Source organism: Pagrus major, chromosome 23 (assembly GCF_040436345.1).
Source record: "Pagrus major chromosome 23, Pma_NU_1.0".
NCBI classification, from domain to species: domain Eukaryota; kingdom Metazoa; phylum Chordata; class Actinopteri; order Spariformes; family Sparidae; genus Pagrus; species Pagrus major.
In genome coordinates, this window is record NC_133237.1 from 10,177,131 (window position 1) to 10,191,914 (window position 14,784).

At 41.7% G+C, this 14,784-nt stretch overlaps 1 protein-coding gene across 1 annotated transcript in view; it reads right to left on the minus strand.

Annotated features, from left to right (window-relative positions):
• LOC141020069 (protein kinase C beta type-like) overlaps positions 1 to 14,784 on the minus strand; it is a 93,828-nt gene that overhangs the window by 17,165 nt on the left and 61,879 nt on the right. The window contains exons 6-9 of the mRNA XM_073495115.1: positions 14,387 to 14,543; positions 13,646 to 13,780; positions 11,484 to 11,580; positions 6,348 to 6,491 (exon numbers count right to left, since the gene is read on the minus strand). Coding sequence (XP_073351216.1) covers positions 6,348 to 6,491; positions 11,484 to 11,580; positions 13,646 to 13,780; positions 14,387 to 14,543 — 533 coding nt within the window. The remainder of the gene's footprint in view (positions 1 to 6,347; positions 6,492 to 11,483; positions 11,581 to 13,645; positions 13,781 to 14,386; positions 14,544 to 14,784) is intronic.

The following is a 14,784-nucleotide window of genomic DNA, read 5'->3' on the forward strand; positions in this document are numbered from 1 at the left end:
GGCAGGGATGAAGGAATGTGTCTGAGACTGTGACTGTTGTGGGTTAGACGATCAAAGTGAAAATAAAGAGGCTAAGGACAGGTGGGACGGAGAGAGAAAACTGGTTCATCATTTTTCAAGATGTCATCTGAGGACAGTGAAAATAGGAGCAATAGAAAGACAGGACAGAAGGAAAGGAGGTGATAAAAGGCTCCCACATGGTGAGATTGCTTGTAACTCTGCACGAGATTGATCTAATAAAATTTGCAATTTGTGTCAGACTGCACAATATCAATTCTGAGGCATGTCACATTGTGATATAAATTCCTGGTGAATCGTAGCACTAAGAGTTTATGAAAAAAAAGAAAACGCACACATGTCATCAACTTGCATCATCCCTTTGTGCTTCTCTCATTTTGAGAATGCAGCGAGAATAAAAAGCAAGCTCTGGCCACAGAGCTGGAAGTATTTGTGTTTATCCGCTCTGGTGTAAGACGCAGCTGTTAACATGTCAGGCTGAATATCTTATTACCTACAGTAATAACCCAACATTACTTCCAGAGGTTAGGGAGCGTATGATTACCTCACAAGTGTTGTTTTTGGTGTTACAGGTCTTTTTTGGATTTTGGAAATACTCCAGCTACTCCAGTTTAAGGAGCAATATATAAGATTTTAGTGGCGAACATTGATATTTTTACTCTAACCCTAACCAGCACAGCTTGACAGTTATAGCAACAGTAAGGGCAACACTTTGTGAAGGTGACCGTCTCTGGGAGCCAAAGTCGAATGGGCAACCAAAGATGGCAGCACAGATCGCACAGTAAGAGGCCTTCATTAGTCATTCAGCATGATCTTGATGAAATGCAGCAAGAGGAAGAGGAAGGGCAGCAGTTGGATCAAAAATTTGCCTTACAAGCAAGTTTTTTTTCGGACTTTTACAAGATTTTCCTTCTTTTTAGCTTCTCTTTGCCCTTCACAAACATCACAGAGGAGAAAAAGTAGAAAAGAAAGAGAAGAGAAAGAAAGAGGGGATTATTTCATATTTCTTTTTTTCTTTAGGGCACACAGTGTGGGGCCGGATGGAGATAAAAGAAGGTGAATGGGTTGAGGAGACTAGGATTTAAAACGTTAGGGATAGACGAAGGACAGGAGGATTGGAAGGACCGAGGGAATGGCAGAAGAAGAGATTGGCAGCAGTCAAGCAATCCAGAAATCCTATTTGTTTTAATTGTGAAGTCCGGAGGCACGACTGCCTGTAATTACAACTTGTGAGACACACGCACATTAATAAACACTAAACACACACACCATGGGTGGTTTCATGTATAATCTGTGGCTGCTGATTCCTGTGGAGGTCGACCAACAGATGCCAAGTGATGCCTCTGCGTTGCTGTGTCTATGTGTGTGTGTGTGTGTGTGTGTGTGTGTGTACTCAGCAGTTTAGATGTCTGTTAGCCAAGGTCAGACTGATACTGCTCACAGTCTCTCAAACAGAAGAGGAAACGTTTCTGTCTCATCTTCCTCTCTCAGATATCCTGTTCTCCTTCTCCTTTTCCACCATTCCTTCCCTCCTGTTTCTTGATTCCTCTCCTCTCTATGTTCCTCCTGCTTTCTTCTCTCCTGTCCTCATATCTTCCTTCCTGAACAATCCAGTAGCTGCTGCTACAAATAGCAGGCAAAATGTAGGTCAAGTCTCAGCTCGCAGGTCATATCATAAAATTTGAAGCAGGCCTGTGACCAGGCCACAGGAGTTCAACTCACTAGACTGAGATGTGTACTGGGGAAATATTAGGGCAAATGTAACTGTTGAAGAGGTCTGTGCTGTTTGTATAGAAAGCTTCACAAAGAGGAGCTTTAATGCAATAGTTGAAGATTATGAGAAACACAGTTTTTTTTGCTTTCTTGCAGAGAGTTGGATGAGAATAATACACTCTTACATCTATTATGTCTGTTCAATACAAGGTTATAGCCAGGACATTTAGCTTAGGTCAGCATAAAGACTGTCAACAGAGGGAAACGGCTAGCATGGCTATGTCTTAAGGTAACAAAATCTCCCTACCAGCGCCTCTAAAGCTCACTAATTAACACGTTATATCTTGTTTGTTTAATCTGTAAAAGCCAAAGTGTGGTTTTGTCTTACAGGCGCTATTTATTGGACCATTTCTCGGCCAGTGGCAGTAACTTCCTGGAGTCAGGAAAACTGCTAATTGTTTTTTTTTATTTTTATTTGTTTCACAGATTACAAAAGAGAGATATACAGTAATTACTCACAAATCACTAATAAGCAGTTAGCTTAGCTGCTAAGCTAAGCTAACTGCCTTACATAGAACGGACTGACAAAATGTTTATTTCCTAAAATGTTGAACACAATCATTATAGTTGAATTTGTAACAAGCGCCATAGCTCTTTCAATAAAGGGTTCACATGATACCTACGCCGTTATACTATTGGCTGACAAACGTTAGAAGCTGGAACCAACCGTCAGAATTCTCCCACAGAGATAAACAAAACAATCATTTTGGACCCGACATAAATCTTTAAAATTATTACTCGGCAATCATGATCATGTTTTTAAGGAAATTAGATACTTTTATTCTGCACCTTTCTGCTACAAAAAAATTATTTGTCTACATAAAAATGTCATCAAGATGACCTTTAAAATGGGAAGTCAGATGCATCAGAACATCACTTGAGATTAGAGCAACAGCGAATCATTAGAATGTCTTGGCAACTTAGTTTTGACTTTAAAAAGTCAGACTACACAAGCTCAAGATCACCATTTCTCTGCAAAAACTTTGACAGTTTGCTAATAGCAAAAAAACTCCAAGTTTCCACGCTTCAGATGCAAGACAACTGTCAGAAACTGAGGAAAGCTGTAACTTGTGTAATTTATCAGCACAGATAAAGTCTCTTTTCTACACTGCTGAAACAAGTCGACTGACTGCACAGCCTATCACTCTAAAACTCATAAAAGTACTTCAGCGTTTTATCTTAAAACAAGGCAGTGAACCGGCGAGAAGAAAAATGGCTGAGCTTTACATTGCATGGCTAGCATGGTGTGTTTGTAGTTCCCACGAGGCTAATTGAGTTTTGGGACCTCAGCAAAGGATCTTTCATTCAATCGTATTTCATATTAAAAGCTATTATTACGTTTCTTGTGTTAATTTGCATAAAACACGGGGTCAATTTAGTGACTCGGAAATTATGCAACTGCTCAAATGTTCAAATTAAGCTGAGTTTGATTGATTTATTGATGTGTTTAACATACCGTTTGTCTAGGGAACCAAGATAGACAAGATCTTAGACAGACCATTGTGCAAATTAAACAAAGGGTTAATCTCCACATTGAGAAGACTTCTTCTGCATCTGTGTTCAGTGAGCAGAACCACTACCTGCTTAGTCATTAGAAATTGATAGATGGATGTCAGCTTACTCATGTAAATGGAAAACATATCACACTAATTATTCTTTCCAAAGAATAGAGCAATAAGAGTGACCTTATGTCCACTTCATATTTTTCCCTCCTATGAGATCGGAAACTTTGCAGTTTTGCTGTTCATGCCTTATAAATATTCAGACATGATAATGTAGAGGGGTTATTGGGTTCGGGGTACTACAGGGAATGCAGCACAGATGGACAAAGACGTACAGGTATAAGTGTGTGTGTGTGTGTGTGTGAGGATGTGTTTGCATAGAGGGCAGCCACAGTTCAAGAATGTGCGCTCCAATCGTAATCATTAAAGTTTAGATATCTGTCATCTACTCTGGTGGTATCCTTTAAAAGACGCTGTGAGTGTGTGTCTGTGTATGTGTGGACTCATCACATATGGTGCCAGTGTGACTCTATGTAAATACAAACTCTATAAAGTTGAAACTGAGAGGAAGGACACCATCTGGCCCAAAGCTCATTTTATGCAACCACAAGGACAAGGACAAGAGAAAGAAGACATAAAACCACAGGGTTTCGTCCAAAATCAAAACGCCTCTGCACACGAGCGACGCACAAAGTAACAACCGGAGCTTTTTGGCATCATTACACGCTATCCCTGCTGACACATTTGATTCATTACACCTTTTATCTTTTGCATGTAATTTTAGGCAGCCTGCTGATGCGCGAAGCGTCCGAGTTGCATTTCATGATCTCATCGAGGATCAGCGTCCTACTCAAGGTTATTTTGGTTACAGTGTCATTCATGAACCGGCCACTCTACTATGAATCGTGTCGTTTGTCACTATCGGCGACGCCCTTTTTATCCAAGAAAGTTGTTCAGGGTCATTTGACAGAAAAGCAGTCCTCGGGATATTAACTGTCATATGTCGTAAATGATGCCACTGTGTTTTCTCTGCTGACCTTGCAGAGTGAATTTACCCAGGGAAAACTAATGAAACCACACTCCACTGCACTGCGTGGTGCTGCACTGTGTTGTATTACAGCAGGCTGTGTTGTATTATTCTAAGCTGTCATATATCACACAGTGTGTACAGTTCAATGGATCATGTCCAACGAGGCAGTGTGTGTTTGCTCTCTAGCCCCACGCACACAGTCAAGGCAGGAGACAGTGAGACTTCCTCAGGTCCTCAGACATTTACTGTCTTTACCGCTAAAAGAAAACAGGCTTTTGATGATTATTTTTTAATGTAATCAAACTTTTATATGTCCTTATTGTATTCCTTTGTGCTAGCTGACAGCAGATCACAATAAGATCACAAGTTTGGGCCTGCGTTGCCGTGAGGTCGACTGAAGCCCCTAAAAGGTAAGTTTCAAATCTTGTTTTTGTTTTTATCTACAACATTCAGTATTTTGGAATAATAACAAAACCTGTAGTTGTTCAACAGTCAAAATTCATCTAATCTGCTTCATCGGGACTCTGTTGGTGTGGTTTGATTAGATTTGATTGACAGCAGCCTGATACCATAAACAAACAACCCACCAACTGTCAACTGTCAACTATTACAATTACAATGCATTATGTTCTGACAATGAAGCTTATTGTTAAGTTTTTCTACAGCTTTCTGAGTGCTGTAATGTATACCTTTGTTGTGGCCTGGAATCATGTTTGGATACTGTTTAAAAACAAATAAACATACGCTAACCCACTAAATGCTGCATCATACGTGTGTATTTATGTGTGTTTATGCTTGCATGCTTTTGGTGTCTGTATAAAGACATGACTTTGCAGATCACGTTGATGCATGCTCTTGCCTGTGTCTGCCCATGAGATATGTGTGTGTGTGTGTGTTATCATCACACAGTGACCATGCACAGAGAACTGTTAGCAGCAGTATTGTGATGCAGATGTCCTCAGACACTGAGGCTCTGAAGGTACCAGCCTCCCACACAAACTCAGGAAAAATTTAAATGACACACACACCACATGAATGCCTGTTTGTGCATGTGGTTATGTGTGTGTGTGCGTGTACTGTACATAGAATACGCCTGAATGAGGAATGTGTGTACATGCATGCGTGCAGGTGTGTGTCTCTGTACGCTCCGGCACAGGCTGCACATGTGTGTCTACAGAAGGTGTGTATCTGTGCACATTTTGGGAATCTGCGTGTGTGTGTGTGTCGGGTATTCCAGTAATGATCGACCCTCGGCTCAGTCTCTCCACATTGACGCATCAGTGTTGCTTTAAATGCCTGTTACCATGGAAACAGGCTGCCGGCATACAGGTCTGGTACACAGACAATGCTCTCTCTCTCCCTCTCTCTCCATCCTTGCTTGTTCTACCCGCCGTTTACCAAATTTTCTCTCACACCACATCTTCCCATTCTTTTCTGTTTCCTGCCTCGATTTTCATTCATTCACGTCAGTCTTACCCTCTCCAAGGTTCCCCCCCACCTCCCTCCTCGCTCTCCTCTCCTTTCATTCAGTCTGACGTTTTTACCTCTCTCTCAATTCATTCATGTCAACCTTTCCGCCATGCTCTCGCATCTCCGTCTCTCTCTCTCTCTCCTTTCATCACTCTCTCCGCCTGTCACTTCATCCTCCTCGTCTCTCTCTCTCTCCCTTCATCCATCTCTGTCTACCTGCGCTTCGCCTCCTTTAATTCCTTCCATCTCTATCTTCTCTTTCTGTCCATCTTCTCTTTTCCTCTAAGCTCCGTGTGTGGATACAGAGCTGTGCGGCTCAGTCAAACGCAAACACAGACAAATGCTAACAGAGGTTTTCTTCAAAGTAAACAATTACAGCACCAACATACTTAGCTGTGCATCTTAGCATACGTACGATGGCTACCATACTATGATATGTTCTTTCAGAGTACTGGGTATGAGCAGAAAAACTGCGGGCAGTATATCAGGATTTGCTGTGATCTGCGGTACATACTAAGTGGCAGACAAGACAGACATAGACACCAAGGCCTCACCTTGCCGAAGCTCCCCTTGCCCAGAACCATCAGGAAGTTAAAGTCAGCCAGCTTCATGCGATCTTGGTTGCCATTGGAATCGAACCGGGATGCAGCATTAGCTGACTTCCCTTCTGTGATCTTGCCTGGCCCGATCTTAGCTCTCTAGATGGGAGGAAGAGAACACATTGGACTACATTAGATACAACCTCCAGGACACAGGCTAAAAATGGACCAAAAGAGGGTTGAGTTGGCACATAACTGTTATATATTTAGGCATGCTAACATTAAAGGTGCAATATGTAAAAATTGAAATCCATCCATGACTGTAGCTTCTGTTATCTTGTTAGCCGAGTTAGCCGTGCAGCTAGCTGTACTATCACAGCATATTACACCGCTGGCACAGTAGCATTGGACAGCTGTGAGAAAGAGGTTTTCAAGCACAGGGCTAGCTGGTTAGCATGCTAACTTCAGCAGATATCTCTGCAACACTATAAGGTTTCTCTGACAGTGTCAGAACTGTTATTTCTTTTTATTTATTTCAAATTTTTGAACGTTTTAGACTAAAATGCTTACATAAGGCACCTTTTAAAAAGTTGAATGGAGCAGCTGGTCATGCAGGGCCTTTAAAAAGAGATTTATTTTTCTAAAAAGAGATTTATTTTTCTTCAACCACATTGTTCCTGGGATTGGAACCTGCAACCAGCTTCATTTCATAATTGACACTGAATAGGTTTTGAGCACAAAAACCAAAAACCAAAACATGTGGGTGGTAGCTGTTGTGAAAGAAACAGTAAAGGAAATGTCAGCATAAAAAGACAAGGTTACGAATGTGTGTGGAAGCAGTAACAGTAAAGCCATCGATGCAGAGGGCAAAATTAAAAGCCTTGGAAGGATTGGATGAAAGTTTTGGGGCAGATGAAGGTCTTATAGGCAATTTGGTGGAGAAGTAGAGCCGGGTACCGTCGGCATTGAAAAAGGAAGCCATAGTGGCGTATAATGCAACCAAGGTGAAACATGTAGAGGATGAAGAGGGGGGCCACTGTCACTGCCAGGATTTTATATCCGTAAGGCAGTTTGTGTGGGTGTTCGCTAGCAGCAGTGGATTTGCTGAAGATATAGAGCTGGTTGTCATCGGCATAACATTGAAAATGGAGGCCATAGTGGCATATAATGTGACCAAGGGGAAGCATGTAGAAGATGAAGTAGAGGAGAACGAGCATAGAACCTTGAGGGACACCATGAGAAACTGGGGCTGTCTTAGAGTTGGATTTATTGAAACTAATGAACTGGTGGCGGTCAGGGAGGTGCGATTTGAACCACTACAGGGCAGTGCCAGGGATACTGAAGCAGAACTCAAGGTGGGAGAGGAGGATGGTGTGATTGATGGTGATGAAGAAACACATATGCTACTAATTATCTAGAAAAAAATGCTAAATATGCCAATCGAGTTACTGAAATACTGCCATATTTAGGATGATGGGAGAAAGGTCATCCAATTTCACTGCCAGCACTAAAATGAACAAAAATATGAGAAGCTTGACTTTACATTGATATTTTAAGTAGAACTAAATTTTTCACAAGTCAAAGGTAATATAAATAAATGCAGGCTTTAAAGTCCCCATAAAGATTCACAGCCTCTACTTAAAAAAATTGGGGTATTTTAATATCACAGAGAGCACTTTTGCTGGAGAGACAGGAGAGGAATTGATAACTATGTTAAAAAGGAAAGTTTTTTTTAGCCTTTTGCTTCATTCTATTTCATGTATTCCGTGCAGGCACTTTACACTCCACTTCACACTTTCCATAACAAATATGGCCTCCCTGTGAGTCTGCCACTCTATTCAATCATGACTGTCACCACTTCCCTTGTTTCTGTCCTTCAACCACTCTCTCCCACTCACACTGAAAGTTTTTGTACCATCTTTCTTTTATATAAAATTCATTTCTACTTCATCTTTATAAATTTGGCCTGTGTCTCTGACTCTCCATTTATTCATGTCTGTCACTTCCCTGTCTCTTTTCTCTATTCACTCCGTTTCATTTCCAACTCTCTTTCCGTCTCTGCCTCGACCTTGTCTCGTTCTCTCGTCCTGTCTCTGCCGTAAGAAACTTTTATAATCTTAAAAATCTAATCTAATTATAATCTTACCCTCCACTTTGTTAAGCCATGCTTCAATTTAAAGGACGGTCTTAAGACATTAACAAAATGCCTACACTCTCAGAGACAGAGGTGCAGGATGAGTACATCTTATTATATCTTATCTCAAATTGCTGATCCACATTGAGGCTCTCTGCACTCCTTCGGTTCTTGTGCAGTCATTTCTCTGCTGCCTTGTCTTGAAAATTGTCAGAGTGAAGCATCCAAGTACTCTGCCGCTCCCTGCACTGTTTGTGTGTGTTGTGTGAGTGTGTGTGCGTGAGTGGTGCAACCCATACGATTCTCAACTCATCAATGGATAAAAGGCTCTATCCGTCTCCATCTGTTCTGACACACACACAAACACACACAGAGGAGCAGTCGAGGTATTTGTGAGCAGCAGAGCATGCTGAAGGCAACACTCTCAGAGCCTTTAGAGATGAATGCTGTTCTCTCTGTCTGTCTCTCTGTATACAGCCATGTGTCCACACATTATGAACAGTCGGAAAAAAGGATGAATGGCAGCAGCAAAATCTGATTCACAGACACTGACTCGAGGTGGTTTTTGCTTTTTTGGATAAAGAGTATTTACGTAGTTAATTGATGGTGGAAATGTAATTCAATTCCATGGGGCAACGGATGCGAAACAGACGCGTACACTGACAGATTAATATGATAATATAATAATGTGTAATTTATTAATAATATAATAAATGCATCTGTACAATTCATTATGAATCGGCTCATCCCAGTTATTGTCATAATGCAGCCTTTGTGTAGTAGAAAAAATGTAAGAACATGTTAAAACTTTAACTTTAAAAGGTGCAATATGTAAGAATTGCCCCCCTGAGTTCATGCTCAAAACATACAGGGCAGAATATCACCAGAGTAATCGCTAACTGCTGCTTACTGATAGCAGTCCTGACTGGGAGCTCTGGGACCAGGGAACTGTATACTGCTACCACAGGAACTTTGGACTGGGAAGGGCTAGCTATTTATCGTGCTATAATCAGTAGATATCTGTGCAACACTATACATAGATGTCATAGCGTCAAAACTGTTATTTTTGCACTTTCTGTTAATAATTTGAGTTCATTTTTGAATGTTTTCAACTACAATTCTTACATATTGCACTTGCACCCAATTTTAACTGTAAAAATTTATTTTTTTAGACCGACTTCTCTCTCTCTCTCTGTCTGTGTCTTCCTTTCTCTCTGCCATCTCTCTGAGAGCTTCACCCTAGGAGTTGCCTACATGAGTGTGTGTGTGCGTGTGCTCGCATGTGATAGCTGGCCCCCTGAGATTGTGTCTCAGTGAACGTCTGAGGACCATGACCTTGAGGAGATGGAGAGAGGAAAAAACAGATAAAGACAGAGAGACACACAGGGGGGCACTGAAGGTGACGGAGGACAAAACAGATAAGTGAAGGAGAGAGAGGGAAGCACAATGAAGACAGGGAGGAGGAAGAGAGGAGAGACATGGAGGAGAGAAAGCTACAATACCACCCTGTAAAAACAACATCCAGACTCTAAACTGAACACACATTTAACAATGAAAATAATCTTGTCTCACAACACTTCTCTACAACCTGAATTTGACCGCAACTACAGCCCGACCGATACCTCAGTGGGCTGATATTATGGGCAGACATTGGGCCTAGCAGTGTATATGTTGTCCGATATGATACGAAAACTTTTTTTCAGAAAACATAATGCAGAAAAAGATGCTTGGGGTCATTTTTAATGAAAAAAATGCAAAAGTTTACTGTTTCAGTGCACTGATGTCATTTTGGACATAAAACTCCTGCAGTAACTTAACACGACTCCAGAAACAGCTGAAAGCAAAAATAATGAAACAGTAAAATGGAACTGAAAGTACCAACAGGGACACTGGAGAGAAACTAAACTAAAAACACCTTTCTCTCAGGTTTCCTGCACAGACATGAGTTGAGTCTCAAGACAGGCTCATTTGGGGGTAGTCATGGATTAGCCGCGGTTGCGAGATGTCACTGCAGCCCGCTTGGAGGTGGGGCGGGCCCACTTTGGCCCTACTCTGGAGCAGGTCCATCCCGTCCAACTCGGTGCTATAAAACTGGTGATGGAAAAGCAAATCTGCGCAGCTTGGTTTGACTTGAAATGTGGCAGTGGAACAGCCCAACCTGTGGCTCTTATACTATATCACCAGATGTCCTCCTTTGGTCCCATCAAAACCAAGCTGTTTGCAGACAATACAGCCATTTTTATGGTGAAGATGGGCTGGTCTATACGGTGAATATGAAGCTTCAACCAGCAGTTTGTTAGCTAACCAAGGACAAAGACTGTAAACAGGAGGACGATAACATAATTAGCTTACCAGCATACTGAGTACTAAAACTCAATGTGTATGAGTAAACATACAACACACAACATGAAAATTAGTAATGCAGGCGGATGTTGTTACCTGTGGACAGAGCTAGGTTAGCTTTTCTGCACTGTTTCCAGTTCATGTGCTAAGCTAAGCTAACCATCTGCTGGTGATCCTCCAACTACAACTAGTGCTGAAGCAGGGACAGGTGAGAAAACAAAAGGTGAAATGGTCCCCAAACTGCTCCACTTAACTCTCTGATCAACACTTTTCAGAATGACTCTGATGTGTTGTGGCCCTAATGTCAGAAACACAGAAGGAGAAGCGGAAAAGAGAAGAAAAAAGAGGAAAGGCACAGAGAAGGGTTACCCTCTTCACTGCCAAATGTGTTAATGAGTGGGCCTACTGGTCAGACACACACACACACACACACACACACGCACACACACGTCTGGACCTGCAGTGTGCCAGACCGGATGGTACTATAAGTGTGCCTGCCAACTGCTAACAGCTCTCCCAGAGAGGCTCTCACTCGGACACACACAGATGCACTGTGCGCACACACACATTCACAAGCATACCATACCGACACATTTGAAGACACATATTGGCAAACGCTTCCACATAAAAACACAAATAGACGTAATTGTACAAATGCGCACGCACATACACACCTCAAATTTCTGCCGTAGCTCCTCGTTGCCCTCCTCCCCCTCCGGAGCGACGGGAACATTGAAGTACTCGCCTTCTTCCTGGGAGAGCAGCTTAAACCTGAAGAGAGAGAATATTTCCAGTCAAATCAATTCACAATTAGTTTATACAATTTAAGCGTTTAACTGCTGCCATTAGCTGAAGCCGCTGACGGTTAGTGAACCCATTCGAAGAATAATCGGCTGATTATTTAGTCATTTACTCTCCTTCATGGTGATCTAGCAAAGCCTGACAGAGATGGGCCCAAAACACAGCTGAGATGCTTATCCTTTAACAAAATCAATAAAATACAATTTTTCACATTGGCTTCATTACACCACAACCTCATACCTCCAGAATCACAACCATATTAATAGTAAATAACATTGGGATTATGCTTGAGTGACACAGAGCTAAACTTTTGACTTTTGCACAGTTGATCCTGTTTACAACTGTGACTCATGTTGGATGTGACAATTTTTATCCGCAACACGCTGTTTTAATTATTTCAGTTAATTGGCTTGTTTGGCGCTAAATAGTCATCGCTGTATGTGGGCTGTGCCGTCAACACACAACAACCGTTTTAAAAGGCTTTTATGCCGCTGCTGTTGACAATCTATCATCCTGAGACGGAGCTTAACAACCTGATCAATCAGACATTTTCACTTTAAAGTGTCACTGTCTGCAAGTTTTAGTTTACGATAAGATACGATACGAAATGATACCATACCATACAATACCATACCATGCGTACGGTACGATACCATACCATACCATACCATACCATACCATGCGTACGGTACGATACCATACCAGACCATACCATACCATACAACTTTATTGTCAGTTTACACTGACTCATTTAGCAATCTCAGGCAGTCACACATATGGTTCACATTTATAGAGGAGTCCCTTTCTTGAGGTATTCATGACTTTGGAGTTGTGACATTAATATTTTTAGTAATAGTAATAGTATAGTAATTTTAATTGTAGAGTGTATTTCTTTTTAATATTATGCCTGAGGGAAATGTTGATTATAATGTTGATTCCCAACAGCCTCCTCTGTTATTATGCTTTTGCATTCCTTGAATTATCTCACCCACTAGCTAGCTTGCTATATTGTTGGCATCTAGATGCCACCAAGCAGCTGTGTTCTCACTACTTAAACTTCAAGTGCCAGAAGTTTGTTTCAAATATGATATGATTATTACTTTTATTATTAAATATAATATTTTGCTATAATGGAGCCTCCTTGCAACATTTTTGCCAAATGCACTTTCAGCAATTCCCAGGCCAGTCTCACCTGGTGCACTTGGAAATGGGGTGGAATCAGAAAGCACACATTATCATATATTATAGGTGGGTGTGTCAGAGGCCAATCATATTCGCTACTTTCAGCTCTATTTTTCCTCAGAGAAAACGTATTGTCGTCCATAACTTAATAAACTCTGATAGTAATGAAGTAGCTCAGGTTATGCTACATCACCTTGTCTGACTTAACAATAAATATCATACGAAATTAAAAAATGAACTAAAGCAGGTTTTCAGTGAAGGATATTTTTAAGCGCTAAAGTTTAAGATTAAGTCACAGACTCGACTCAAACACTTCCAACAGAAGAAAGTAACATGTAGAAACATACAGGATCGTAGCTTTAAACCTCAGCTGTTATGTTCATGTCACTCTCACTCTGTTCCTCCCTCTGGCACACACAAAATACACTCTTGCACAGGTTCCTCCTGCTCTGAATATCATCCTTTTTAATGGCATCTCTCTCGCACCTCCACCATTCCACCTCAAACGCTGGCATCTCATTAAAAACCCTGACAGAGCAGCGTCAGCAAAAAGAGAGGGAGACAGAGAGATATAGAGACTGAACCAGAGGGAGGGAGGGAGGGAGGGAGGTGGGGAGATAAAGAAAAAGAGATAAAGAGACAGGGTGGAGATGCCTTGGCACTAAGTATCACCAGAATAAAAAGAAGAGCACCAACTAAAGTATTTCTCCAACAGTGCAGTAATGAACAAGGTCACCTTCGCTCTCCCTCCTCCTCTACCTGTGCTGTTTCTTTGCTTCATGTCTCTCCACCTCCTCCCTCCCTCCCTCCCTCCCTCCCTCCCTCCCACCATCCATCCCTCCTTTAATCTCACCATCCATCCACTCCTAGTTTCTGGAGCTCTGAGATGCCGAAGGACAGGGATCCCATGAAGTCGTTGCGGCTGGTCAGGTCCCAGTCCCACACCTCCACCGACAGACGGCGGTCCTTATCGTACTCCTTCAGGTGGCTGCGAGAGAAGCAGGGACAATCAACAGTTGGGTGATAGCTGAGAGAGATACCTATAGGTGTTTTTTAAAATATTTGACCATTTGTTGTTAAGTTTTTGACTCTTAAAGCCACATGAAAGCAGTTTTATTTCCATTCATGTACTTCTGTAGCAGTTTGTGGCCTAGTACACATTTGTATTACATTGAGACAACATGTTTGCAGCAGTTTATTAAAACTCTTCTGTCATCTCTCATTTTGATTTATTGGGCAGGTGCAAAAAAAAAAAAAACTCTTTCAAACTGAACATCTGCACACAGATGCCTGAAAATGCAAATCCTCTTCCATGCACACTGTGATGTAGCTTATTAAGGATGTAACTGGAGCCAACTGTGGGAAAAGACCCCAAAAGCAAGGTTTGATGAATAAAAGGAGCCAGATGTTTTTTTTCTGAGCGCCAGCGGTTACACACGCTTGGAAAGCCGAGCATAATGTGATGAAACAGTGCACTGAGTGAGAGAGAGATGAAGAGACGGAGATCAAATGGGGAAAAGACTTAATGGAGGAGAAGAGAGCAAAGGGAAAAACAGACAAACAACATACATAAATAAGAAATCAGCAGCCTTACAATTTAAAAGTCTCATTCCAGGTGGGGTTGAGGCAGCACTTTATGGTCTTGGTCTTCTGTTTGCTCTCGCTGCGGGGATCTGGGATCAGTTTGAGCTTCACGTAGGGGTCTGACAGACCGTTCGGGTCCATAGGAACCAGATTCCTGCCCTCCCCGACTGTGGGTGGACATGACAGAAAGAGGGTGAGGAGATGGGGAAGCAGAGGGAGAAGATGAGGGATTAGATTTAAAAAAGGCATCGGTTACAGTCTGATTTTTTAATAAGCCAAATAGATTTTTATAGTAAACAAAATCATGAGTTACAATTTAAAAATGTCCATTAGGGAGTAAAGACTGGTATCCATATTGTGACACAAACAGAATCACATGGTACAGAGACAAAGAGAACCATGATTTAC